We start from the raw sequence: 25242 nt of genomic DNA on the forward strand, positions 1-25242 counted from the left end.
TCATAGGTGTGTGGAATAATATCCAGGTCTTTTATTAGATTCCCTTGGTCAACGTTTCTGTTTTCATGCCAATACCAAGCTGATTTCATTACTGTAGCTGTGTAATAGAGCTTGAGGTCAGGAATGGTGATGCCTCTGGAAGTGCCTTTATGGTTCAGGAATTTTTTTTTGCTGTCCTGGGTTTTTGTTTTTCCATATGAAGTTGATTATTCCTTTTTCAAGGTCTGTGAAGAATTGTGTTGGGATTTTGATAATGATTACCTTGAATATGGTGAATTATGTCGGTAGATTATTGTATGTTGAACCATCCCTGCATCTCTGGGATGATTTTTCTGATGTGTTCTTGAATTTGTTTTACCAGTAGTTTATTGAGTATTTCTGCATACATGTTCATGAATGAGACTGGTCTGTAATTCTCTTTCTTGGTATAGTCTTTGTGTGGTTTTGCTATTAGGGTAACTGTGGCCTCATAAGAAGAGTTTGGCAATGTTCCTTCTGTTTATCTTATGGGGAACACTTTCAAGAGTATAGCTATTAGTTCTTCTTGAAAGTGATGGAAGAATTCTGCAGTAAAACCATCAGGCCCTTGTTTTTCTTTAAGAAATTGGTTGGGAGGCTTTTGATGACAGTTTCTATTTCCTTGCAGGTTATAGGTCTATTTAAATTGTCCACGTGATCTTAATTTAATTTTGGTAGGTGATATCTATCCAGAAATTTGTCCATTTGTCTTTCATTTTCCTATTTTGTGGAGTACAGGTTTTTGTAGCAAGTCCTAATGATTCTCTGAATTGTTCAGTGTCTGTTGTTATGTCCCCCTTTCATTTCTGATTTTGTTAACTTGTATGTTCTCTCTCCCTTTACTTTTTGATTAGTTTGAATAAGGGTTTGTCTAGCTTATTGATTTTCTCAATGAACCAGCTCTTTGTTTCCTTGATTCTTTGTATTCTTTTCTTTGTTTCTACTTTGTTGTTTTCAGCCCTTAATTTGATTATTGCCTGTCTTCTGTTCCTCCTGGATGAATCCGCATCTTTTTGTTCTAGATCTTTCAGGTGTGCTGTTAAGTCACTAATGTAAGCTTACTTCATTTTCTTTATGTGGGCCGTTAGTGCTAAGAACTTTCCTCATAGCACTGCTTTCATGGTGTCCCATAGGTTTGGATATGTTGTGCCTTCATTTTCATTGAATTCAAGGAAGTCTTTAATTCCCTTCTTTATTTCTTCCTTGACCCAGATGTGATTCAATAGTGCACTATTTTATTTCCATGTGTTTTTCTGCATTCTGAAGTTCGTATTTCTGTTGCATTCTAATTTTAAACCATGGTAGTCTGATAAGACCCAGGGGATTACTCCAAATATTTTGTATCTGTGGAGGTTTGCTTTATTACTGAGGATGTAATCAATTTTAAAGGAGGTTCCATAAGGTGCTGAGAATAAGGTATATTCTTTTGTGTTTCGGTAGAATGTTCATTAGTTGTCTGTTAAATCCATTTGAGTCATAATATGTGTTAGCCCTCTTATTTGTCTCTTAGATTTCTGTCTGGTGGACCTGTCCATTAGGACAGTAGTGTGTTGAAGTTTCCTATATTAGTATGTGAGGTTTGAATTGTGTTTATGCTTTAGTATTATTTCTTTTACATGAGGGTGATCTAGTATTTTGGGCATCGATGTTCAGTATTGACACTTCATCTTGATGAATTGTTCTTGTTATGAGGATAAAGTATCCTTCTCCATCCCTTTTGATTGATTTTACTTTGAAGTCTATTTTGTTAGATATTAGGGTAGCTACACCAGCTTTTTCTTAGGTCCATTTTTTTGGAAAATCTTGTCCAAACCCTATACTCTGATGTGATGTCTGTCTTTGAGGTTGAGGCTGTGTTTCTTGTATACAGCAGAAGGCTGGATCCTGCTTTTGTATTCATTGTTTTAGCCTGTGTCTTTTTTATAGGTGAATTGAGTCCATTGAGATTAAGGGATATTAATGACGAGTGATTTTTAATTACTGTTATAGTTCTTACATTTTGAAGTTAACCCACTATCCTTCTTTGCTCTCTGTCATGTCACAGTACCTTTATTAGCATGGTGCATTCAACTCCTGCTCCCCTTTGCACCTCCTGGTGACTCCTGACTCCATCCTTCTCCTTCCCATCTTCCTTAGTTTGGTTGCCCTGCATGGATACTGACCAATCAGTGTTTTACTAAACCAATTCGAGTGACAAATATTTCCAGTGTATAAGAGGATTATTTCCTGGCTGTAACATGAGGGCTTACTCTGTTGGGGTTTCTGTGCTGCCCAGTTCCCACAGCTGGTACGTCCCAAAAAAAGCCATACAGAGGTTTCCTTTGGTAATGCACTGGCCTATTAGCTCAGGCTTCATATTAACTCTTATAAGTTCTATTAACCTCTTATTCTTATCTATGTTAGCCACATGGATCAGTACCCATTTCAGTGGGGCAGGTCACATCCTGCATCTTCAGTTTCTTCACGGGACTGGGAAAGGAGCTTCCATCTTCCCAGAATTCTCCTGTTCTCATTGCCCTGCCTCTACTTCATGTCTAGTTGTCCTGCCTATACTTCCTGCCTGGCTACTGGTCCCTAAGCATTTATTTAAAACATAATTGAAAGAATACAGAATTCTCTCACACCACATAGTCCATTTTTTGGGAATGTGGTGTAATATTCCAGGCTACTTCCTGCTGTTTGGGTGTGCTGATAATCTTATGGAGACAAAAAGAAACTTTAGAATTATGAACAAGTCCTTACTGGAATATCTTGTGATTCTTGATCATCTCAGGCAGAAGTCTTAAATCTGTTCTGGACATAGAACTCAGACATCTGTGCCATCTGTTCCTAGTGGAGATTTCTCAGTTGGTCTTCCTTGATCAAAGCTGATTTTTCTTAACTCAGAATGAATCCAAAGCCTCTCATTTCCTGTGGAAACAAAAGCAAAATGTCTTCTATAAAGTAACATACATTCTGACTTGAATTTTGAACTCCAGATATTTTCTAAATCCCTATCTTGGATTAATTCAGTAGTATTTATAAGCAGATATCTTTTAACGGTTGTTGTTCCTTCCTCAGCATTCAAACAATTCAAAGAGAGCATAATAACATACAGTATCCAGATTCTCTGTGTGTTTTCCATCTTTCCATGGCTTTATTTTAAACTCTATTTTGTTTATTTTTAATATGTGGCTTTTGAGACAGGGTTTCTATGTATTTTGTCCTGGAAGTCATGCTATAGACCAGGCTGTCCTTGAACTCACAGAGATATGCCTGTCTCTGCCTCCCCAGTGCTGAGTTTAAAGGTGTGTGCCACCATACCTTCAACTCACAGATATCTCTGTCTGCATCTGCCTCCCAAGTGTTGTGATTAAAGGTGTATGCCACCACACCCAGCTACACTCTTTTTTACTCTTTGTTTTATGAACTTTAACCTTTTTTTAAAAAAGCTTGCATATATTTTTAACACACTGTAAACCATTTAGAGGTTTTCTTTGTCTTTGAATCTCACTTTATGTATATCTCTCTTTTTCTGACCACATGAGTCTTTTCCGAGATTCCATGCTCATGGCAGATTTACCGGCTATAGTCACGTTTATTGCCACAACTCTATTGAATTTTAATATCTGTGCCAACAAGCAAGCTGCAGCAGTGTACTCACACACTACACTCAAATTCTCCATAGTCGGACCACCTGCCTGAAAGAGTCAGAGTTTGCATTGTCAGGATGACCCATAAAGCCAGCATTTTAAAACAGCATGGCTTTACTCCTGCTACAACTGAATACCAAAAATCATTTGTTCATCTTTTCATCATGCCCATTTAAGTATTTTGTGGCAGAACCTCTTTAAAAAACCTTGCAACTAAAACTGAGTCAGGAAGCTTTTCTTAAAAGAGAGAGCTTGCTTGACTCTAGCAAGCAGAGCAGAACTGAGAAATTTCTGCTACTAAGAAGTCATGCTTTACACTATTCTTTTCTGTCTAGAATTACTTCCCAGCTCTCTCAGGTCTTATGTGGATGAAGCTGTCCTCGTGGGCACCATTCTGTAACGTGAGGACCTGCTTTGTTGGGGTTTCTGTCCTGCCCAGTTCCCACAGCTAGTACGTCCCAAAGAAAACCACACGGAGGTCTCCGTAAGTAATACTCTGATTTGCCCATTAACTCAGGCTTTGTATTAGCTCTTATACCTTATATAAACCCATTATTCTTATCTATGTTATTCATATGGCTCAGTATCTTTTTCAGCGGGGCAGGTCACATCCTGCATCTCAGTGTACTGGGGAAGGAGCTTCCTTCTTTCCAGAATTCACCTGTTCTAATTGCTCTGCCTCTTCTTCTTGTCCGGTTCTCCCATCTATACTTCCTGCCTTATTAACTGGCCAATAAGCATTTATTTAAAACATAACTGACAGAAAACAGAATTGTCTCGCACCATAGGGCAGGCAAGAGCTTCGGGCTTCTGGTTACATTGTATCTGTTGTTAGAATCAGAGGCATGCATGCTGGTCCTCCAATCAATCTGTCCTTGTGATTCACCTCAGGTCTCTAGCTCAAGGGCTGCTGTCACTCACATTTTTATGTGCTGAGCTGGAAAGGGAAAGCTGAGATTAGCCTTTCCTCCTGGAACTGCTTTTTGGCATATTTTTTTCCTTGCAGGAAAGCCGCAAGTGAGGACTGGGAGCTTGCATTTGTTCTTGTATAGGGGTATTGTTAAGAAGAGCAAGAGCGGTTCTCCCCTTTCTCTGGCTTCCTGCCTCTCTACTTCTGTTGGGGTACTGTTCCTCATGAGCCTTACCACACCGGACCCTTGAGATCTAGAATGCTGAAATAAATAAGCCTCTTTTGTGGATAAAGCAGTCAGGCTCACGATTTCAGTTACAGAGCCAGAAAACTGACAAACCCAGTAGGAGTGTCTGACTCACAGAGCAGCTCAGAAAAGCAGTCTATAAAATTAAGCTTCCTTTTCGTAGTAATAGCACATTTGCCTGTAGCCCTAGACTGACTACAATGTGTATAGTGTGTCCCACTCACCTTGGAAAGGGAATAGTTGACTCAAACCTTGTAAGTCTTCCACTTTGCAGGAAATGATGAATTCTTCATTGGAACCACAGCAAACAACTTACTTTAGGGAGATTGAAGTGGGTCAAGGGTTCAATCAGCACCCGAAGCCCACAGCTGATGAAGAGAGCGGTGACTTCTCAACCTGGACCGTTTAGCTTCCCGGTACCTAAGCTGATGAAGAGAGCAATGACGTCTCTACCTGGACCGCTTCTCTTCCCGGTACCTAAGCTGATGGAGTTAGCTATGACTTCTCCAACTCTATCGTTTCTTCGCGGAACCTACCGTTGATGAAGAGATCAACGATTTCTCTACCTGGACCACTTCTCTTCCTGGTACCGACAGCTGATGGAGAGAGCGATGACTTCTCCAACTGGACCATTTTTCTTTCCGGTACCTACAGGTGATGGAGAAAGCGATGATTTCTCCACCTGGACCGTTTCTTTCTGGTACCTACAGCTGATGGAGAGAGCGATGACTTCTATAAGTGGACCGTTTCTTTTGGTACCTACAGCTGATGAAGAGAACAATGACCTATCCACTGGACCGTTTCTTCCCGGTACCAAAAGCTGATGGAGAGAGTGGTATTTGCTCCAACTGGACCGTTTATTCCCGGTACCTACAGCTGATGGAGAGAGCGGTGTTTGCTCCAACTGGACCGTTTATTTCTGGTACCTACAGCTGACGGAGAGAGTGATGGCTTCTCCAACTGGACCGTTTCTTTCCGGTACCTACAGCTGACAGAGACAGTAATGACTTCTTTAAGTGGACCGTTTCATCCCGGAACCAAGCGCACCTGGCTGAACTGAGACAAGGTCAGACAAATGTTTACTCATGTAAGCAACACTAATCAGGACACTGGATTTTGGTCTTGTTGGCAGAGCACAAACTCCTGTAGACAGAGGTACTCCATGACCTTGGTGTCAATATTACATGAGCTCATTCTCCTCCCTGCAGCACTGCAGAGTTGAGTGTTGGCATTTGTCCACTTTAACTTTTCTTCATTGTGCCTAAGTGACTTGCTTTTCTCGGTTTTGAACCTCAATGAGTAGCAGGAAGGAATCAGCCTGGAGATTCACTTGCTGTTTTTTTAGAAGAAAGGCATCTCACACCCAGTTCTTCCTTCAGGTAGCCTGACATTCCCCATCCCCAGCTTTCTCTCCCTTGGCCTTCCCTCGGGGAATCTGACGATTTTAGGGTATGACTGTATCTGAGTTCCTAGGACTGCTCGCTGGTGCCTGTCATGTTCATCTTTAAAATAATAGACATGGTTTCCCCATCTTCACTAGTCTCTAGGCTATGTGACATCTTTAATTATAGGAAGCCATCTTCAACAAGTCTCTTTTTGTTGACAAATACTTCAGAATTTTCCATGTCTTTGTAGTCTAAGTGAAGACATACAAGGATGAATATCAGAAGTGTCAAGTTTGGGGTAAGAGGGAACACCTCTGTGCATTCTCAAACCCGGAGTAGCTGCAAAGGTCAAGTTCAAAATAGGAGTTGAAAGAGCTGTGCTTGGCATCTATCTCCTGAACACATCATGTGCCCTAGCAGAGCTCACTAATGAGAATGGGGAAGGCATCCACGGGTGCTTATTTTAGTTCACAAGACAAAGGATTTTCCAAAACATCTTACCAACAGTATGGAGTGGGTAGTACCAACAGATGTGAGCTTATTTCTCTTTTCTTTAAGCATTATAGGCTCAACCTCTTTTTACCAGGAGCACCTCAAAATCCAGGCTCTTCAACAAAGCAGGTGGGTTTGTCAGGCCCCAAGGAGGAAGCTCGGCTGGTAAAGATCTCTGATATATGTTCTAGTTTTGTTTCTGCTGCTGTAACAAATACTGCACAGGGGAGGAAAGGGCTTATTTGACTCATCAATCCAAGTTACAATCCATCAGTTTTGGGATTTTAAGGCAGGAACTCTAGCTGCTTGTCATATCACACTCATAGTCCATGGCAAAGAGAATAAACTCATCTTTGCTAGCTTGCTTCATTCTTAGACAATCCAGGGCTCAACCTAGGTAATGGTGCAACCCACAGGGGCTGGGCCTTCCTATACCTATGAACAATTCACGAATAATTCCAGTAAACTCCGTGCTTCACCACTCTGGTCTGGGTGGAGTCTTTCTTTGGTCTGTCATGGGCTACTCTCTTCTGCAGGCAATTCTTTAATCTCCCCCACACAATTTTTCCTCCTGTGGATTCAGCTTCTCTACCAGCAGATCCTGTTTCTGCCTCGATTACCAAAAATGATATCTGTCTTTTCTCTGTGAGAAAAGCCTTGTGGAGGGATGATGATTGGCCTGCCCAGACCACATGACTTCCTGGAGGCTCACCACCAGTACCAGGTCTTCAGATTACTAGGTCTTCAGATCATGTGTCCAGTCCTGTAGATGTATCCTCCCAGGGATAAGAGTGTCACCATGACTTCTTGGGTAAGATTTCCCAGGCATTCAGGCAGAACTGTGAAGTGGTGGTTCTCTACCTGACTGCATGAGTGTCTAGGATGGGTAGCACACACTTGTGCATTGAGAGGAATTTCCAGAGAGGGTTGGCATGTGGGACAGTGACTGGACTAGACCCATCCTGATTGTAAATGGTACCATCCAAAGTGCTGGGAGCCCAGGGAGCAGACTAGGGGAGCAGGAAATCCTGGGTGTGCAAGGCCCTTCTTTGAGGAATTCACCCATTGTTGTAGCCATCTTCCAAGGGCACAACGTTATCCCCTTCTGCCTTCAATGTGAACTCTGTGCTAGGGAGATTCTAGGTCACCAGTAGCACACAAAAACTGCAGAGGCATCCAGATTCCAGACTTGGCCTGCATGTTGTCAATGGGGAATACACTAGGCCTTAGGTTAACCAGTCCAATAAATCTTCCAGGTCAGTGGGATGGCTCATCAGGTAAAGGTGTTGGCCACCAAGCCTGATGACCTGGGTTTGTTCTTCATTGCCAACTCTGATCATGTGTGCATTAATCAGCAGTCTCTGGGCATAGCAGAAGATCTTTGATTGGCTCAGGGAAGAAGTTCATGCCATGCATGCTCATGTGGCTTGTTTTGGAAGGACGGCTGAGGCTTGGGTAGGCTGGTTTTGGAAGGAGAGCTGAGGCTTAGGAATGCTGGCAGACAGTGTCTCCTACAAGCTAGGACCAGAAGGTTGTCTCTTTTTTGGCTCATATGAATATTTATTGTCCACATTAGGCTTTCATAGTTACTAATGACTGTCCAGATATTTACATGAAGCATTAACAATATCAATTAACTACTTTTTCTATTTAAATTGAACTTCCTAATGAACACATTTATGTTAAAGATATATAGAAACTAACAAATAACAAGTGAGAAAAATTTAAAAAATAACACATAACACAAAAATCAGAACTATTGAAAGAGTGGGAGTTCAGATTGAAGCATAAGCTCAAACTCTGTATCCATTGTCCCTGTCAGTCAGATTCAAGGACATGCATTGTTGCAGGTCTGCCCAACAGACAGTTGAAATTAAGCTGAAGCAGAGGAAGAAAACAAGATGATGATCAGCATGAGGTGGGCATCTAAGTCATGGCTGGTTGCAGAGGGAGATGTGTTAGATGTTGTGGGTAACGGGCCTATATGTAAACCAAGTTCGGGGAGGTGGAGGTTCAGTGGGCAGATGGGCCTTCTGTCCAGCCCTGGATCTGGAAAGCAGTGCCAGGGCAGCAGTAAGCTAAAAAAGAAAGGGACTGGTAGCTCAGAACCTGTAGCTGGAGTATGGATGCAGGAGCCTGTTGCCGTTGGTTGCAGAGCCGCAGCCACCTGAGCTTCTGTTCTGACTCCCTCCTGCAGCAGGCACCCCTTACCAGGGCTGGAATTCCCCTAGGCCACTTCCGTTTGCCCACATGGGGCGGGCAGGCAGCAGCAGCACAGTGCTCTCAGGGCCCAGGAAATTCTCTTCTTCATTCGCTTCCAGCCCCGGAGTGGCCTGGTTCCAGAGGCTGTGGGTACATCCTGGGGCTGGTCACTGGGCACCTCTGGCTCTGTGGATTGTTCTTCGCTGAAGGCCATGTTCACCAGCCCCATGCATCTCCCATTCAGAGGTGGCTCATGGGAGGAGGATTCATCAGCCAGGCTATCCAGTGATATCATATTGACTGTGGTTTCCCCTTTAGCAGGCTTGATGGTTTCAGTGGCCAATGCATCTCCTTCTGGGGCTGTGTTGTCTGTATAGTGCAGCTCCTCCGGGCAGGTGTGTGTGTGGAGCCCTGCTTTGCTTCTGCCCCTGGACAGCAGAGCTGGTTCGCTGTGGCTCCTCTTCATGGCCACAGGGACACTAATAGCGACTGCAGGGATGATCCTTTCCAGACTGCTATCCCCAGAGCTGACTTTGAATTTTAGTATGTTAATCGTTGCTGTTAGGTTTGACTGTGGGTCTTTTAGCGATGATATAACCTGCTCACAGGTGTACCCGATGTTACACATGGTCTCCACAACCTTGGGGAGGATATCCTTGGCAGGAGGTGTTACGTGTTCCTGAATATGGCCCAGCCAAGATCGTTCCACAAGCCGAGATGAAGTTAGCCTGAACCAAATGTAACCCGTGAGCAGTCTGGCCAAGGTGAGATAACAGGCCTTAGAAAGATGGTATGGAATGCGGCACGGGGTGGTGGTGATCAGATGGTACATAGCTTCAGGGGTCGATGCTACATAGGGCAATTGTCCAGTGACCAGGACGTAGAAGACAATCCCTAAGCTCCACATATCCCCTGCCATAGCGTCATATGGTGTTCTGGCCAAGATCTCAGGGGCCAAATATGGCAAGGTGCCCCACAGCTCCTCCAGCATCTGGCCCTCTGCAAGCTGAGTGGCCAGCCCAAAATCGCAAAGTTTGACTTTGCCGCCTTCCCCCAGAAGTATGTTTTCTAGCTTGATGTCGCGGTGCGCGATCCGTCTCTGGTGCAGGAAGTGCACAGCAGACGCCAACTGATTGATTATTGGCCTAGCCTCCTCCTCTTTTAGACAGCCCACCTCCCTGATCAACATCACCAAGTCTTTTCCTTTATGGTACTCCATGATGAGATAGGTGGTCTGCAGCGTGTTGATAGCGTGGAATAACTGGATGATGTTGCTGTGTTGCAGGGACTTATGGATCGCAACTTCAGACCTGATGTACTCCTCATCATTGTACTCTTTCTCAAGCACCTTGATAGCCACCTGAGTTTTCGTTGGAAGGTGTTGGGCAAGTATCACCTCCCCAAATGCACCACACCCCAGAGATGTTAAAAATTTATAATTCTTCTTAAGGATGTCCTCTTCCCGGTGGCTGACCATGATGGTTACCTCAAGTTCTCTGTATTTGGGCAATTTCAGGGACACACGATGCTAGGGAAGAAATGATATAGTTTTAGAATGGTGGTTTATAGGTATGAATTCTCTGTCTTGTATTCTGAGCGAACCCAAACTATCAAATGATGCCTTTAAGACCAAGAAGTACAAGAATAATCCAGAAGGTAATTGACATGAAGACACTGAACAAGCGTGTAGCAGCAATTGTTCATATTCTGTGGAGGAACCCATACTCAGATACAGGGATCACGGATCATTTATACTCTGTGGAAAGTAGCTTCAAGTAGAGAAAATCTCATCTAAGAGAAACAAAGTCCACAAAGAGAAACGGATATTTTCTTCTCCTGTGTGTTTAAGAAATAGGAAGGCTGAGCGTTTATCAAAGAAACAGCATTAGTCACAGAGATGGAGTGGAGGAAGCGATAGAGCAGGAGAGTTTGACCAAAATGCAGGCTAGGCATGGATGGTAAATTTATAATGAAGTTGCTGTGGTTAGTTTACAGTAACACGTGTTCCAGCTGAAGAAAATGGGAAAAAATGTAAAGAATACATGAATTTTGAAGAAGGAAATTGGGTAATAATGAAAAAATAGATACAACATTCACAAATCAAACCTAGGATGGAAACTAATAGCATCCATGTAAACATGAAATTGCAAAACTTAACTCTGGAACCAAAACCAATAACTGGAAAGGAGCTCACTCTAGCAAAGTCCAGTAGACTGGAGATTCCTAGTCTGTCACAGAATATTCGGTGACACTTCTTCTGTAGCCCAGCAACAGCTACTCCGAGATACAAACCAGAAACCCAATTCAGGCAGGGCCTAAAACAGAGTAGTTGTTAGCATACTTCATAATGTTTCCTTGTGATGTCACCCAAATGAGCAGACCAATCATGGCTTCCATAACTGACAGTGCTTTTGACCAGGTTCTGTGACACAACCAGTGACCTGAGTATTTTTCTCATGGCTGGCACCTAATCCCAGACCAGAATCAATTCCAGGGAGGAAGGGTTTGTGTCTGTGTGCACATGTGCTCGCGTGTGTGTTTGTGCACATGCGTGTACGCACTTTAAAGAGACACTGAAGCCATGGTGGTGGCACATTTCCTTCCCACATGGAGCTGTCGCTTAGGTGGTTGGTGACATTGCATTAGAGTTCTCGATCACCAAGGGGCACAGGTCCTCTAGCCTGCCCCACATCCATGCGTTCCACAAATTCCTAAACAAGGAGTCAAGTCCTCATCACATCTGACATTCCACAATCCCTCTGAACACATGGACACACAAGAAAAATAGATGGTACTGTTTAGAAACATCGTAGGTTGGAACCATAGAAGCAGAACTCCATCCTTGGCACTGTCCTTGAGAAGAGACAGCATAGTCTTCATGCCCTCTTCTACTTCTTGCTGGAGTTGCAGTGTGTGACATCTCAATATTCTGCATTTGCCTTCAGGGTTCCAGCTGACCTCTGTGATTCTGACCCACCACCATGGGCTCTTGTCCCTCCTAAACTAAGTCACATATACATGCTCACCCTCTCTTAAGATGCCAGGTTTATAACTTCTATCACAACAGAATGCTAGCCAATAATCCCGAGCATAGCAGAGCTGGTTGCCCTCATCCCCACCCTACCCCTACGACCCAGAAGTCAAGGCAGACTCATTGCTGTCACACAGTCACACATTGCCTGTGTCTGTTCCATCCACCTCCACCAGAGAAAGAATGGACCCTTCAAGTACTCTGATTCCAGGCCCCATCCTCTGTAGTGTAGCACAGGTCTCATTCTAAATGAACCTGCTTCCAATTGGTATAGGACCTCCCTTTCCCTCAGAAACCAACAATTCCATGAAGACATGCTTTGTCTGACAGGAATGCAACTGCTTCAGACCCCCACTGCATGGCCATCATTGCTAGAGTCCTTGTGCATGGATGGAATCTCTCTAAGCATCACCGTCTCTCTGTAGCTCCCAACTTTCCGCACTCCCCCGTAAAAACGCGGACTCATATACCAAAGAAAGATACAAAAATCTGTGGAACACTTTAACGTTGAAATATAAAACTAGACAACACAATCTGAAAGAACAAATAGGTTGACAATGCCTTGTATTGTTACCGGGATAATTCACTAACGGATCATACAATCTAAAGAAATAACTGTAATGATTCACAGATATTCCATTAGCCCATAAAACTGAGCAAGGGATACATTCAAATCTTTTTATAAAACAAACTCTTCTCATAAAGCCCATACTCTCTAGCCCAGTAAAGCACCGTGAAAAGAGATGAGTATCTGACAGGGGCAATGACTATGAAGATTAAAATATCCTTAAGGGAAACACTTGCTCCTTTACTTCTTAGTAACACATTAAAATGATAATTCTTCATGATCAAGATCTTCAGGAGAACACAAGAATCAATCTACATACAAAAATGGACAAAACAGCAAGCGTAGTCCAACATCAAGAAGCGATAGTCACCCCTGAAAAGAAATGCCACTGCCAGGGACAGACCTAGAATGAGAGAATGTTCTATTATAAACAATCTTATTCTACAAACATGAAGATATTTATTGTCATCATAGGCAGAAGAAAAGATGAATTTCTTGTTAATAGAAACACTGGTCACCTGACATTGGCAGGGAGGTGACACAAGGCTTGTGAATCTTCAGCACAGTTCAGTAAATTCCTCCCTGTGTGCTTACAAACCAGAAAGTTAAAAATAAAAGAGCACAGTGAAGAATGATAAAGAATTGAGATTGGATAAAAAGGAAAATCTCAGTCAGTGAAAGAAATAACAGCCACAATATAAAGCAAAGTTGAATATGGTTGAAAAGAATTAATCAATAAATGTCAAACGTTGAAAGTCGAACGGAAAACAAGAGAAGCTCACTTTTTTTCAGGATCACCCACTTTTGGATATCCAAGAATACGAGGAATAATTGAGTCCAAATCCTTATCCACCAACCAACTCCTCTCCTGTGATACAAGGACAAAACCCAGCCCCAGGCAGCTCCTTATATGGTCTGGTCTCTAGCTGATGTCACAATGACTCCCTGTGATGTCATTTGCACTGGGCCAATCAGAGCTGAACAAAAACCTCAGTATTCTACTGTAGTTGTTGCTTTCCCCGCTTACTTTCATTAAAATGAAATTTTTTATTTTAAAGTTTTTTTTTTAATTTTACATACCAACCACAGTTCACCTTCCCTTCCCCACACACATTTTCCCTCAACCAACTCCCCAAACTCCTCATAGAAGGTAAGGCCTGCCATAGGGAGTCAACAAAGTCTGGCCTATCAATTTCAGGTAGGACCAAGTCCCTCCCCTCTATCAAGGCTGAGAATTGTATTCTCCCATAAGGAATGGGCTTCAAAAATACAGTTCATGCCCTGGGGATAAATCCTGGTCCCACACAGTGGCCCCACTGAGTGCCCAAGTCACAGAACTGTTACCCATTTTCAGAGGGCATCGTCTGGTCCTATGCAGATTTCCTATCTCTCAGTCCAGTGTCAATGAGTTCCCACTACCTCCGGTCAGCTGTCTCTGTGGGTTTCCCATCACGATCTTGACGCCTTTGCTCACATAATTTCTTCTCCCTCTCTTCATCTGGACTCCAGGAGCTGGGCCCAGTGCTTCGTCCAGCAGCTTCTCTTAACTCACTCATTTATGGACCAATGCACTTAGTGTTTGCTTATGTTCGCTTTGTGGTTCCTCTTTCCCTCCCCCACAGTGTCTTTTCTTTCTCTTTTCCTTCCTCTCTCTATCTTATCTCTTCTCTCCCTCCTCTTTCCTTTGCTCTTTTCTTCTCCCTTTTTGTCCTTGATGGAGTCTTACTCTGTAGTCCATCTGGCCTCCAGTTCACTGTGTAACCCTCTGGGTTCCAGCATCCTCCACAGCCCCCAAAGATTAGGATCACACCCAGGAGCCTCTAGTCCTGACTCTAAGTGTCCTCTACTTGGGTTCCCATGAGAGTTAGTCCTTGTCACCTTGCCTGGGTTAGAATCACCTAGGACACTGGTGAGGGAGAGCACTGGTGTGTCTGTGAAGGCATTCAAGGAAGAGACACCATGAATATGGATAACACCATTCTGTGGGTTGAGAACCTAGGTGGAATCTTAGAAGGACAAGCAGCGGGGATGCCTCCTCTCTGCTTCCTGTCTGCCTGAAGAATGTCCTTGATGCACAGTGCTGCTGTCATGTTATATGGAAATACTCATCGTCTGACCTCTGAAACCTGAACCAGTATGCATACTTTGCCCTTTCATAATTTCACAGTGGTGAGGAACTAACCAATACAGTTTCTACATCTATATGAATTAACCACATCAGTCATGTGATTTCAGCTCCCGTCTTCAACATCTCACAGCTGGTAATGGACCTTGTCTTTCCTCATTGGTCGAGAGCTCGTGAATATGTCCTGTTTCCTACTGTAGGAGAGGCTCTTGGGTCACACTCCTTCCCGGTGTCTTTTTTTACCTACTGCTGCTGAAGGCCCCCAGAGCAAAGCTTACATGAGTAATGAGTGCTCTCAAGGATTTGGACCTGACTATCTGTGAGGTCCCTTTGTCTTCCTAGATAGAAGCTGGCTGCTGTGGGCCAGATGGGCCAATGTTTAGGCCCCTGGAGGGCCAGATGCTGTGGATAAAGTGGACTCTCACACAACAGGGGCTTCCTTCCAGATTCCCAATTGTGTGTAAACTGCACCCAAACACTTGCTTCACAGAAAGATTCTTGATTAAGCAGGGAAGAAAAAAAAGTGGCTGATTTCTGACTCTGGTGGGAAAGCAGCAGCAAATGACCTCACAGGTATAATTTTAAGGAGTAGGAGAAGGGGAGCTGTGTTAGAATGGGCTATGATGCTGTGGTAAAGGAGATGAGTGACAAGGATAAAGGTGAGGGAAAAAGGGAGAGGGACAGGGGTTTTGTCCTAGAGAGACAAAAGTCTACCTCTGGATAAATAGGGGATGGAAGAAGGTCACAGACAAATAACAGTTTCCCAAGGTAAAATGGGAATCCCTGTCTTATGAGGAGGTGTTTAACTTTAAACAGGCACATTCATTAGGTGAACAAAATGGAACTTTTATACCTGGACTTTGGTAGTCAGCCTGAGGAGGAAAGAGTGATCAAAGAAGGGAATAGACCTTGGTCTCCTTCTTTGCGAATGTAACCTAACTGAGTTTAGATGACAGAGGGAAGGGGGGAAGGGCAATGTCTACCAGAGCCATTCTTGCCATGCTTGAGCAGGCCAGAGTCCCTTCAGTGGGCTCCCAGTGACAACGTGAGTCGGGAAGTTGTCTACTCATGTCACACCTTCTTTCTATCCCCGTCCCTTCATAAATGACTCCGAATTTCAGCTTTTCTTCTGCAGAGCTCAGCCTATGGCGACTTGTAACTTCAAATATGACAGATGTGATTTCTCCATATTCTTCCATATCCTTATTCCAGTGCTGTTCCTCCTGATGGATGGGTGTATCTGTCTTTCAATCTAGGTGGGTGATGGGCTCTGCCAGCAGAGTGAGGCAAAGTGTTGCTGTGGAATTCTAAGTCTAGGTTGTTAGAAGGTGTGGAGCTTCTGCCTGGCTGAAGCACACCCCACAGGAAATGTAGTTGTTTGGTTCCCACATTCCTCCTGTTTCTCAACTATATGTGCATGAGGAAATGAACAGAACCTTCATACGGTCTTTGCACCATCATGTTCTAAGTGCAAGGCCTCTCTGAGACTATGAGCCAAGACAAGTTTCTCCTCCTGGAGGTCACGTCAGGTCACAGACACAGATGTAACTAATCTGTATGGACGGAGAGATGAATGGATTGATGGATTCATGGGTGATAGACTGGGTGGATGGGGAGGTGGATGGGTGAATGTTTGTGTGGGTAGATGGACAGGCAAATGAGTGGATAGATAGACTTTGTCTGTCCTGCCTGTGGTAGTCTAACATGTTTAGCTGCCAACTGTTGGTATCCCCTTGAAGGCCTTACAGTTGGAGTGTCCTATTATTCAGTAATAGCAACTGAACCCCGTTGTAAGGTAACTATCCTGAGCCTTGAGCCAACCTTGATTTCCTTTCATGTTTCTGTCTCACTACCTTCATGGATTCAATAGGACATCCCCACAGACTTGTAGATTTGAAAGCTTGGTCATTGTGGTGATGCTACTTGACAGGAGTGAGAAGGTTTGACATTGTTGGAGGCAGTCTGTCACTGGAGGTGGTCCTTTGGGCTTCAAATGCTCAACTGGCATGGTTTCTCTCTCTCTCTCTCTCTCTCTCTCTCTCTCTCTCTCTCTCTCTCTCTTTCTCGCTTTCATTCTAGTTTAGGTCTCTTGTAAATTCACTAGTCCCAAATCATGGTCTTATTTAATAATCATTATTCCTTAAATATTTGACTTACTCAAAACCAAAGTGAGATGACATATAAACCCTTTTAAGTAGCTAAGAATGGGAATTTATTTCAAAATGAGTTTTGTGGGAACACCTTCATCTCACCCCATCTTTAAACACATTTAGGAAGCACACAGAGTATATCTAGTCACACAAAGGGCACCAGATGGATGTCTTTGCTTAGTTTGGCACATGCTGTGACAAGTAGAGTGGCAGAAGTGGGGCATTGCCTCCGGGAATTCTAGATTCAGATGATGAACACTACCTAGATGAGAGTTTGCTTGCTGGGAGCCATTCTGATAGTTCAGATGTTACAGCTCCTATGTGTTTCTACAGAAACAAATGCAGGAAACAGTGAGTGTGTATGTGTGTATGTGTGTGCCTCTGTGTGTGTTTATGTGTCTATGTGTGAGTGTGTGACATGTGAGAGAGGACCTGGTGCAGACCAATGCTGGTTCCTTGTTTGGTGCTTCAGTCTCTGTGAATCCCTGTGAACCCTGCTTAGTTGACTTGGTGATCTATGTTCTATTGGTGTCCTCCATCCCCTCTGTCTTCTAGTCTTTCCTCCCTGTCTTCTGTGGAGTTTCCTGATCAGTGAATGGAGGGACCTGATAGAGACCTCTAGTTTAGACTCATCCCTCCAATACTGTCTTGTTGTGGGTCTCTCCATCCACTGCCATCTTCTGCAGGAGGAATCCACTTTGATAACAATTGGACAAGACACTGATCTATGAGTAGAGCACAATATTAGGAATTAAGAATAAAACCTTAAGTTTTTTCTATTTTGCCTGGTGTGTTTTGTCGTACACTAGGCCTCTGTGCTGTCCAGTCTCTGGCTTCTGGCCATCCAGGCAGTGTCCCTACATGGGCTCCCTCTTGTGGTGTGGACCTCAAGATAGACCAGTCATTGGTTGGCCACTGCTACAAGCTCTTTGCCACCATTGCTGGCAGGACAGGTTACAGACTGAGGGTTTTATGACTGGGTTGTTGTGCATATTTCTCTTTTCATAGCTTGATGGTACCATTTGCGCCAAAGATACTGGAATATAGGGGTGATATCTCCTCCAAATCTTCACCATCTCAACACGTCTACATCCAGTGAGCTGTATGGAAGTCACCCTTGGCAATAGGGCACCACAGTCAGTTTTCATAGGATGACCTGGGTCCTAGCATCAGCCTGGTTCCTTTAGGGATACTCATGAACAACAACTTAATCAAATGTAACCCAGTCCCACCACTGAAATCATTGCTTGACTAAACAGATGGCCAGTTCAGACTCTGTATCCTCCATTACTGGTGTTCTCACTAGGGTCACCCTCCTAGGTTCCAGGGAGTTTCCAGTGCACTAGGATTCCACACAAACCCCAGACATCTACCAATCCCAGGTATCTCTTTCCAAACTCTCCCTTTATTCCCAACATCCTGACCCTATCCTACCCAACTCTATTCAACCCACAGTATTTATTCTATTTCCTCTGTCCAGGGAGATCCATGCTTCCCCCTGTTGCTCTCCTCTTTCCCTAACCTCTATGGGTCTCTGAGTTGTAGACTGATTATCATTAATGTAACAATCATTATCCATATCTGTTGAATACATACCACATTTGAATTTCTAGGTGTGAATTACTGCTCTTGGGATGATGTTTTTTAATTCTTCTATCCATTTGCCTGAAAATATGGGGAGGTCTCTCTCTCTCCCTCTCCCTCCCACCCACTCTCCCTCTCCCTCTCTGTCTCTGTCTCTGTCTCTGTCTCTCTCTCTCTCTCAATTCTCTTTTCCTTCCTTCCTTCCTTCTTTCTTTCCTCCTACCTTCCTTCCTTCCTTTCTTCCTTAATTTCTTTTTCTATCTCTTTTTCTTTCTTCCTTTATCTTATGAGTAGTGCTCCATTGTTGAAGTGTACCCCATGTTCTTTATTATGTCTTTAGTTGAGTAACATCGAAGTTGTTTCTATTTTCTTGCTATCATGAATAAAGCTGAAGTGAACATAAGTGAGTAAGTGTCCTTGTGGTTGGATCGAGTGTCCTCCGTGTGTATGACCAAGAGCAGCATAACGTGGTTTTGAATTGATCAGTTCCCAGTTTATGCAGAACTACCATATTGGTTTCTATCTTGTTATACAGGTGTTCATTTCCACCATCAATGGAGGAGAGTTCCACTTGCTCCACATTTTTGCCTGATTGAGCTGTCACTTGTTTAATTGATGTTATCCATCCTGGTTGTTACAAGTTGTAATCTTGAATTTTTAATATTTGCATTTTTCTAATGGGTAAGAATATTGAGCATTTCTTGATGTGTTTTTCTGCCATTTGAGATTTTTCTTTTGAGCATTCTCAGTTTAGACCCAGATTTGATTTTTAAATTGGAATGTTTGGTTTGTTGATACTTAATTTCTTACGTGCTTTATATATTTTATATATTTGCCCTCTGTCAGATGTGAAGTTGGTATAATATTTTCCACCAACTCTCTAGGCTCCTGTTTTGTCCTATTGACTTTGTCCTTTACTTTATAGACACTTCTCAGTTTCATGAGGTCTCATTCATGAATCATTGATCTTAGTGCCTGTGCTATCAGTGTTCTGTTCAGGACATTGTCTGCTTTGACTATGTGTTCAAGGTCATTCCCACTTTCTTTTCTGTTAGGCTCACTGTGTCTGGTTTAATGGTGAGATCTTTTGTTTGACTTGGACTTGTATTTCGTGCATTATGGTAAATCTGGATCTCTTTGCATTTGTCTAAATGTCTAATCTATTTAGAACAGCACCATTTGATGAATGTACTTTCTTTTTTCCATCATGTATTTCTGTCTTCTTTATTAAAAAGCAGGTGTCCATAGAATTGCAGATTTGTGCCTGTGTCTTCAATCACATTAAATGATTCAACCTGCCTGCTTTTAATGCCATCACCTCATTTTTCCTGCTGCTACTTCTCTAGACTAGATCTTGTGATCCAGAATGTGATACCTCGGGCATTCTTTTCTTGCACTAGATTGTTTTATCTATACTGGGTTTTTGTTTCTCATATGAAGTTGAGTGTTGTTCTTATGAGTTTTGTGAAGAATTTTGTTGGAATTTTGATGGGGATTTTGTTGGATCTGCAGATTGCTTTTGGTCAAAAGGCTATTTTTTTTTCTTACCAGGTTAATACTTTTCTTTCATGAACTTGAGAGAGCTTTCAAGCTTTTGATACTTACTTTAATTTTTTCTCAAAGATTTGAAATGTTTATCATAAAAGGCTTTCACTTTCTTGGTTAGAGTTACCCAAATTTATATAATATCATTTGAGTCCTTGTGAAGGATGATGTGTCTCCAATTCCTTCCTCAGTTCTTCTGTCATTTCTGTATAGGAAGGATACTGAGGTATTTGAGTTAATCCTGTATCCAGCCAATTTACTGAAAGTGCTTATCAACCTTAGGTGTTCCCTAGTAGAATATTTGGAGTCACTTATAGATGTTGTCATTTCACCTGTATATTAAGATATTTCTGACTCTTTTCCATTATATATCTCCTTCAGCTGTCTTCCTGCATTAGGTAAAAGTTCAAATCCTGTATTGAACAGAGAGAGAGAGAGAAAGAGAGAGAGAGAGAGAGAGAGAGAGAGAGAGAGAGAGAGAGAGAGAGAAAGAGAGAGGACAACCTTGTCTCGTTCCCCACTTTAGTGGAATTGCTTTAATTTTCTCACCATTTAATTTGATGTTGGCTTTGGGTTTCTGTAAGTTGCCTTTGTTATGATTAGGTATGTCCATGGTTTCCCTAATCTCTCCAGGACTTTATGAAGGAGGGTTGTTGGATTTTTGTCAAAAGAGTTTTCAGCATCTAATGAGATGATCATGTAGGTTTCTTTCTTCTAGTGTGTTTGTATGGTGGATTACATTTACTGATTTTTGTATGTTGAACCATCCCTCGATTTGTGGATGAAACTTGCTTGATTGTGGTGGACGATCTTTTTATATGTTCTTGGTTTCAGCCTGCAAGTATTTCATTGAGTAATTTTACATCTATTTTCCTGGGTCGTTATATAACTTGAGCAGCAGCGTATATAGCATGATAATTGGGCAATATTCCTTACCTTTTTGTTTGTTAACAATTTGAGGAGTAATGTCTTAATTTTCTTTGAGCATCAAGTAGAATTCTTTGCTAAACCCATCTGTCTTGGGCCTTTTTGCAGCATGATGTAGATGGGTCTTCTGTCTATGTGTTACTTTCATGGGTTAATAAAGAAACTGCCTTGGCTTTTTGATAGGGCAGAATTTAGATAGGTGGAGTAGACCTAACAGAATGCTGGGAGAAAGAAAGAAAGCAGAGTCACACAGATTCTGTGATTCCCCTTCCAGAAACAGACACTGGCTAGACTCATGCTGGTAAGCCATGACCTCGTTGTGGCATACAGATTATTAGAAATGGGTTAGTCAAGATGTGAGAGTTAGCCAATAAGAGGCTAAAACTAATGGACCAGGCATAGTTTAAATGAATACAGTTTCTGTGTTATTATTTCGGGGGGTAAGCTAGCTGGGGTCCTGGCAGGAATTCAGCCTGGGGCTCCTATTTACAACAGCAGTACAGTCTTTTATTACCTGCTTCTGTTTTCCTAGGGCTTGGAGTTCTAGTTTAATTGTTTATCTGAGTTTGATGTAACTTTGGTAAGTGGTATCTATTGAAAAAATTATCTGTTTCTTTTAGATTTTCCAATTAGATGGAGTACAGGTTTTAAAGTATATCGTTAAGATTCTCTAAATTTTCTCAGGGTCAGTAGTTGTGTCCCCATTTTGCTTTTGAATTCATTACTTTGGAAATCAATTCTTTGTGTTTTAGGTAGTTCGGAAAAGGATTTGTCTATCTTTGTAGTTCTCAAAGAACCAGGTTTTGGTTCATTGATTCTTAGGTTCTCTTTGTTTTCATTTTATTTATTTCAGCCCTGACATTGATAATTTCTTGCCACCTCCTCCTTCTGCCTCGTTTTGTTCTAGAGCTTTCAGGGGTGCTGCTAAGCTGCTAGTGTGAGATCTGAGCTACTGTTTATGTAGGCACAGAGAGCCATGAAATTTCCCCTTAGGACAGCTTTTCTTGTGTAGCACATGCTTGGATATGTTGTACATCCCTTTTCCTTGAATTCTACATTGTCTGCATTTCTTTTTAATTTATATCTTGATCCATTCTTTATTGAGTATTTAGGTTTTTGATTTTTCTGAGTATGTAAGACTTTTGTTGTTTTAGGTCCTTGGGGGAGCAGCTGCACACTGTGCTCTGATAGGATGCAGGGGCTTATTTCCATTTTCTTGTATCTGTTGAGACTTGTGTTTTGTCCAGCTAAGTTGTCCGTTTTGACGAAAGTTCCATATTTGCTGAGAGGAAGTTATATTGTTTTTTGTTTGGGTGAACTATTCTCTAAATATCTGTTAGATTCATTTGTTTGATAATGTCTGTTAGCTAAATATTTCTCTACATAGTTTTTTCTGAATGATCTATCTGTTGTCAAGAGTGCTGTATCAAAATCTCCCACTTTAGTGCATGAGGATGAATGTGTGTTTTTAGCTGTACTAGTGTTTCCTCTTACAAAGGTGGGTGCCCTTGTGTTTTGGGCATGGATGTTAAGAATTGAAATGCTATCTTGGTAGTTAGTACATTTATTTGATGAATATGTTGTGTACTTTGTCATCTCTTTTGATTATTTTTGATTTGAGGTCTATTTTGTTACCTAATATATTGGCTATTCCATATTGCTTATTGGGGCAGTTGTTAAAATTTTTTTCAACCCTTTACACTAAGTAAATGTCTATCTTTAATGGGAGGTGGGTTTCTCATATACAGCAGAAGTATGGGTCCTATTTCCATTTCAATTCTTTTAATCTCAAAATTTTAATTGGGGAATGAAAGCTATTAATACTGACTGAATCAATGAAAAATGATTGTTATTCCTATTATGTTATTTTTGTTGCTGGTTGTTGAGTGTTTGTTTCTGTGTGTGTGTGTATGCAGGTGTGCATGTGTGTATGCAGTTGTACGTGTGTGTTTCCATTCTTTTGGTGTTTTGTGTGTGAGTTTATTTATTTCCTGTGTTTACAAGTTGACATTCTTAGTTTGGATCTCGATCTTTTAGCACTTTCTGCATTGCTGGATTTGCAGAAAACATATGACTTAAATTTGGCTTTGTCGTGGTATATCTTAGTTTCTCCACCTATGGTGATAATAAGTTCTTTTTGGGTATTGTACTCTGGGCCAGCATCTGTGGTCACTAAGAGTCTGCAATGATCTGTCCAGGCCCTTTGAGTCTCCTTTGAGAAGTCAGGTGTAATTCTAATAGGGCAGCCTTTTAATGATACTTTGTACTTTTCCTTTGCAGGGTTTAATATTCTTCCTTTGTTCTGTATGTTTAATATTTTGACCATTAGGTGATGAGGTGTCTTTTTTTCTGGTCCTATCTTTTTGGTATTTTGTATGTTCCTTGTAACCTTTTCAAAAATTATTTATTTATTTTGTATTGGTGTTTTGCCTGTGTAAGAATGTTGGGTCCCCTGGAATTGTAGTTACAGACAGTTGTGAGCTGCCATATGTCCCGCGCTACTGTCTCACCAGCAAGAACGACGCGGGGCACGTAGGATCCTTCTGCAGAACAGCTTTTTAATGCATCTTGAGAGCGAGAGCATAAGCCGACATGGCGGAGACCCAGAGCGAGGCGAACCCAGCCCTTTTATAGGAAACAGTCCCCGCCTCGGACGTGTCACTCTCAGATTGGTCAGCTGCCTATCATCCCAGATGACGCCTCGGGAGAGGCAGGGACTACAGCGTTGGAAATTTATCAACACATGCGCGTTATCCTGTTCACCAGGCGGTGGAACCGGATGTCAGCGCCATCTTGGAATGGCGAATGTGGTTGCGGTCCTCTACATCTCCCCCCCTTTTTTTTTTTTACTTCATTGCAGAAAGGCAATTCCCTCAGAAGGCAAAGATAGAGGTCGCACTTCCCAAAGTGGAAAACATTATAATGGGCTTGCATGGAATCTGCCCCTAGGTTCATGACACCTGGAACTTATCCGGCCTGCCCTCTGCCATTTTTCTGGGAAAGGGAATATACGGCAGGAAATCCTTATGCAGGGCGACATATCTCTCAGAGAGGGCCATTCTCTGTGTGCTGCTCTTTAGCTCGACAACCTTCAGGGCTAGCTAAGCCAAGCACTCCACCCTGTGCAATGGACAGAGGTGTCCTAGGGGTGCAGGAGCTGGTTGGCGTAAACCTTACTGCTTCAGCATAGATAACCACATCAGTAGAGGTTCCCTGTTCCAGGGCAGCCAGCGCTTGTGCAATAACCACACTTTGTCCCTACGACTTTGGGATTTGAGTCAGCAGACCATCCAGAGGAGAAACACTGATCCACAGCATAGGGCTGTTCCAAACATTCCCACCCCCACCCAATCTTAAAGTAGGAGATGAAGGACACAACCCAGGACTGGAATCCTTCGGCTAAGCTTATAAATAGAAGGTAGGGGAGCCCCAGAGTCTTATTGGTTGTAAAATAAAAAAAAACGAGGAAACACTGCCACTCTATGGCTGACTGGTGTCGGCTTCAGGAAGGCTGAGAGTATCCCCCATCGCTGCTCCTTCGTAACCGTTGTCATCCATCCACAAAATGGTAGGAGGAACAGAAGCCAAATCTTCAGGCGAGTCCGCGTGTTGTGGGTCACCCCTCACCGTTCGGGTCAGTTTTTCTGGCACCCAGAATGGATTTTCCTGGTCCTGTGGGAACACACAAACAGCTCCCCTGGATCTCAATAGGATGGGATCCGGGCCTTTCCATTCATTAGAAAACACATCTTTCCATATAACCAAATCCTTAGGCCGCTGCGGATCCGAACTATGTCGTGTTGCAGCATTCTGGCCATTATCGTCCAGATTTAAAAAATTTATAGTGAACAGAGCCATGGCAATGGCTACTCTTGGTGTCGGGGGTAATTCCTTCAATATTCCCCCTTTTTGTTTAAGTAGATAAGATTTGAGTGTGCGATGTGCTCGCTCTACAATACCTTGCCCCTGGGGGTTATAAGGCAGGCCTGTAATGTGTGTGACTTGCATCTGTGCACAAAATTGTTTAAACTTTTGAGAAGTATAGGCAGGCCCATTATCCGTCTTTAAAGATGTGGGCTTGCCCCAAGCACTCCATGCCTCAAGACAATGTTGAATGACATAAGAGGTTTTTTTCTCCTGTAAGTGGTGTGGCATGAATAATGCCAGAGCATGTGTCAATTGACACATGCACATACTGAAGGTTTCCAAAGGCAGTGATATGAGTCACATCCATCTGCCATATTTGCAAAGGCGCAATCCCTCTGGGGTTTACGCCAGTGTGTCTGACAGGGAGAAACTGGCAACAATTGTGACATTGGGTTACAATATCACGAGCCTCCTTTCTGGTAAGAGAAAAACGTTTACGCAGGGTTTCAGCTGTAACATGAAAATTATCATGAAAGGTTTTAGCGGTCTGTAACGGGGA

At 42.7% G+C, this 25242-nt stretch overlaps 1 protein-coding gene across 1 annotated transcript; it reads right to left on the reverse strand.

Moving 5' to 3' along the window:
* Nucleotides 1–8911: 8911 nt before the first annotated feature.
* Nucleotides 8912–10408, reverse strand: LOC148119060 (sperm motility kinase-like). Its single transcript, XM_087897877.1, has one exon. It carries the CDS (start codon nucleotides 10361–10363, stop codon nucleotides 8912–8914), a length of 1452 nt encoding a protein of 483 aa, XP_087754003.1. The 5' UTR covers nucleotides 10364–10408.
* Nucleotides 10409–25242: the final 14834 nt, after the last annotated feature.

Source organism: Myodes glareolus, chromosome 18 (assembly GCF_982192425.1).
Source record: "Myodes glareolus chromosome 18, mMyoGla1.1, whole genome shotgun sequence".
NCBI lineage: Eukaryota > Metazoa > Chordata > Mammalia > Rodentia > Cricetidae > Myodes > Myodes glareolus.

Bases quoted from the DNA above. Each gene is read 5' to 3' on its own strand.
- LOC148119060 (XM_087897877.1), bottom strand. From the start codon at position 10,363: ATGGTCAGCCACCGGGAAGAGGACATCCTTAAGAAGAATTATAAATTT.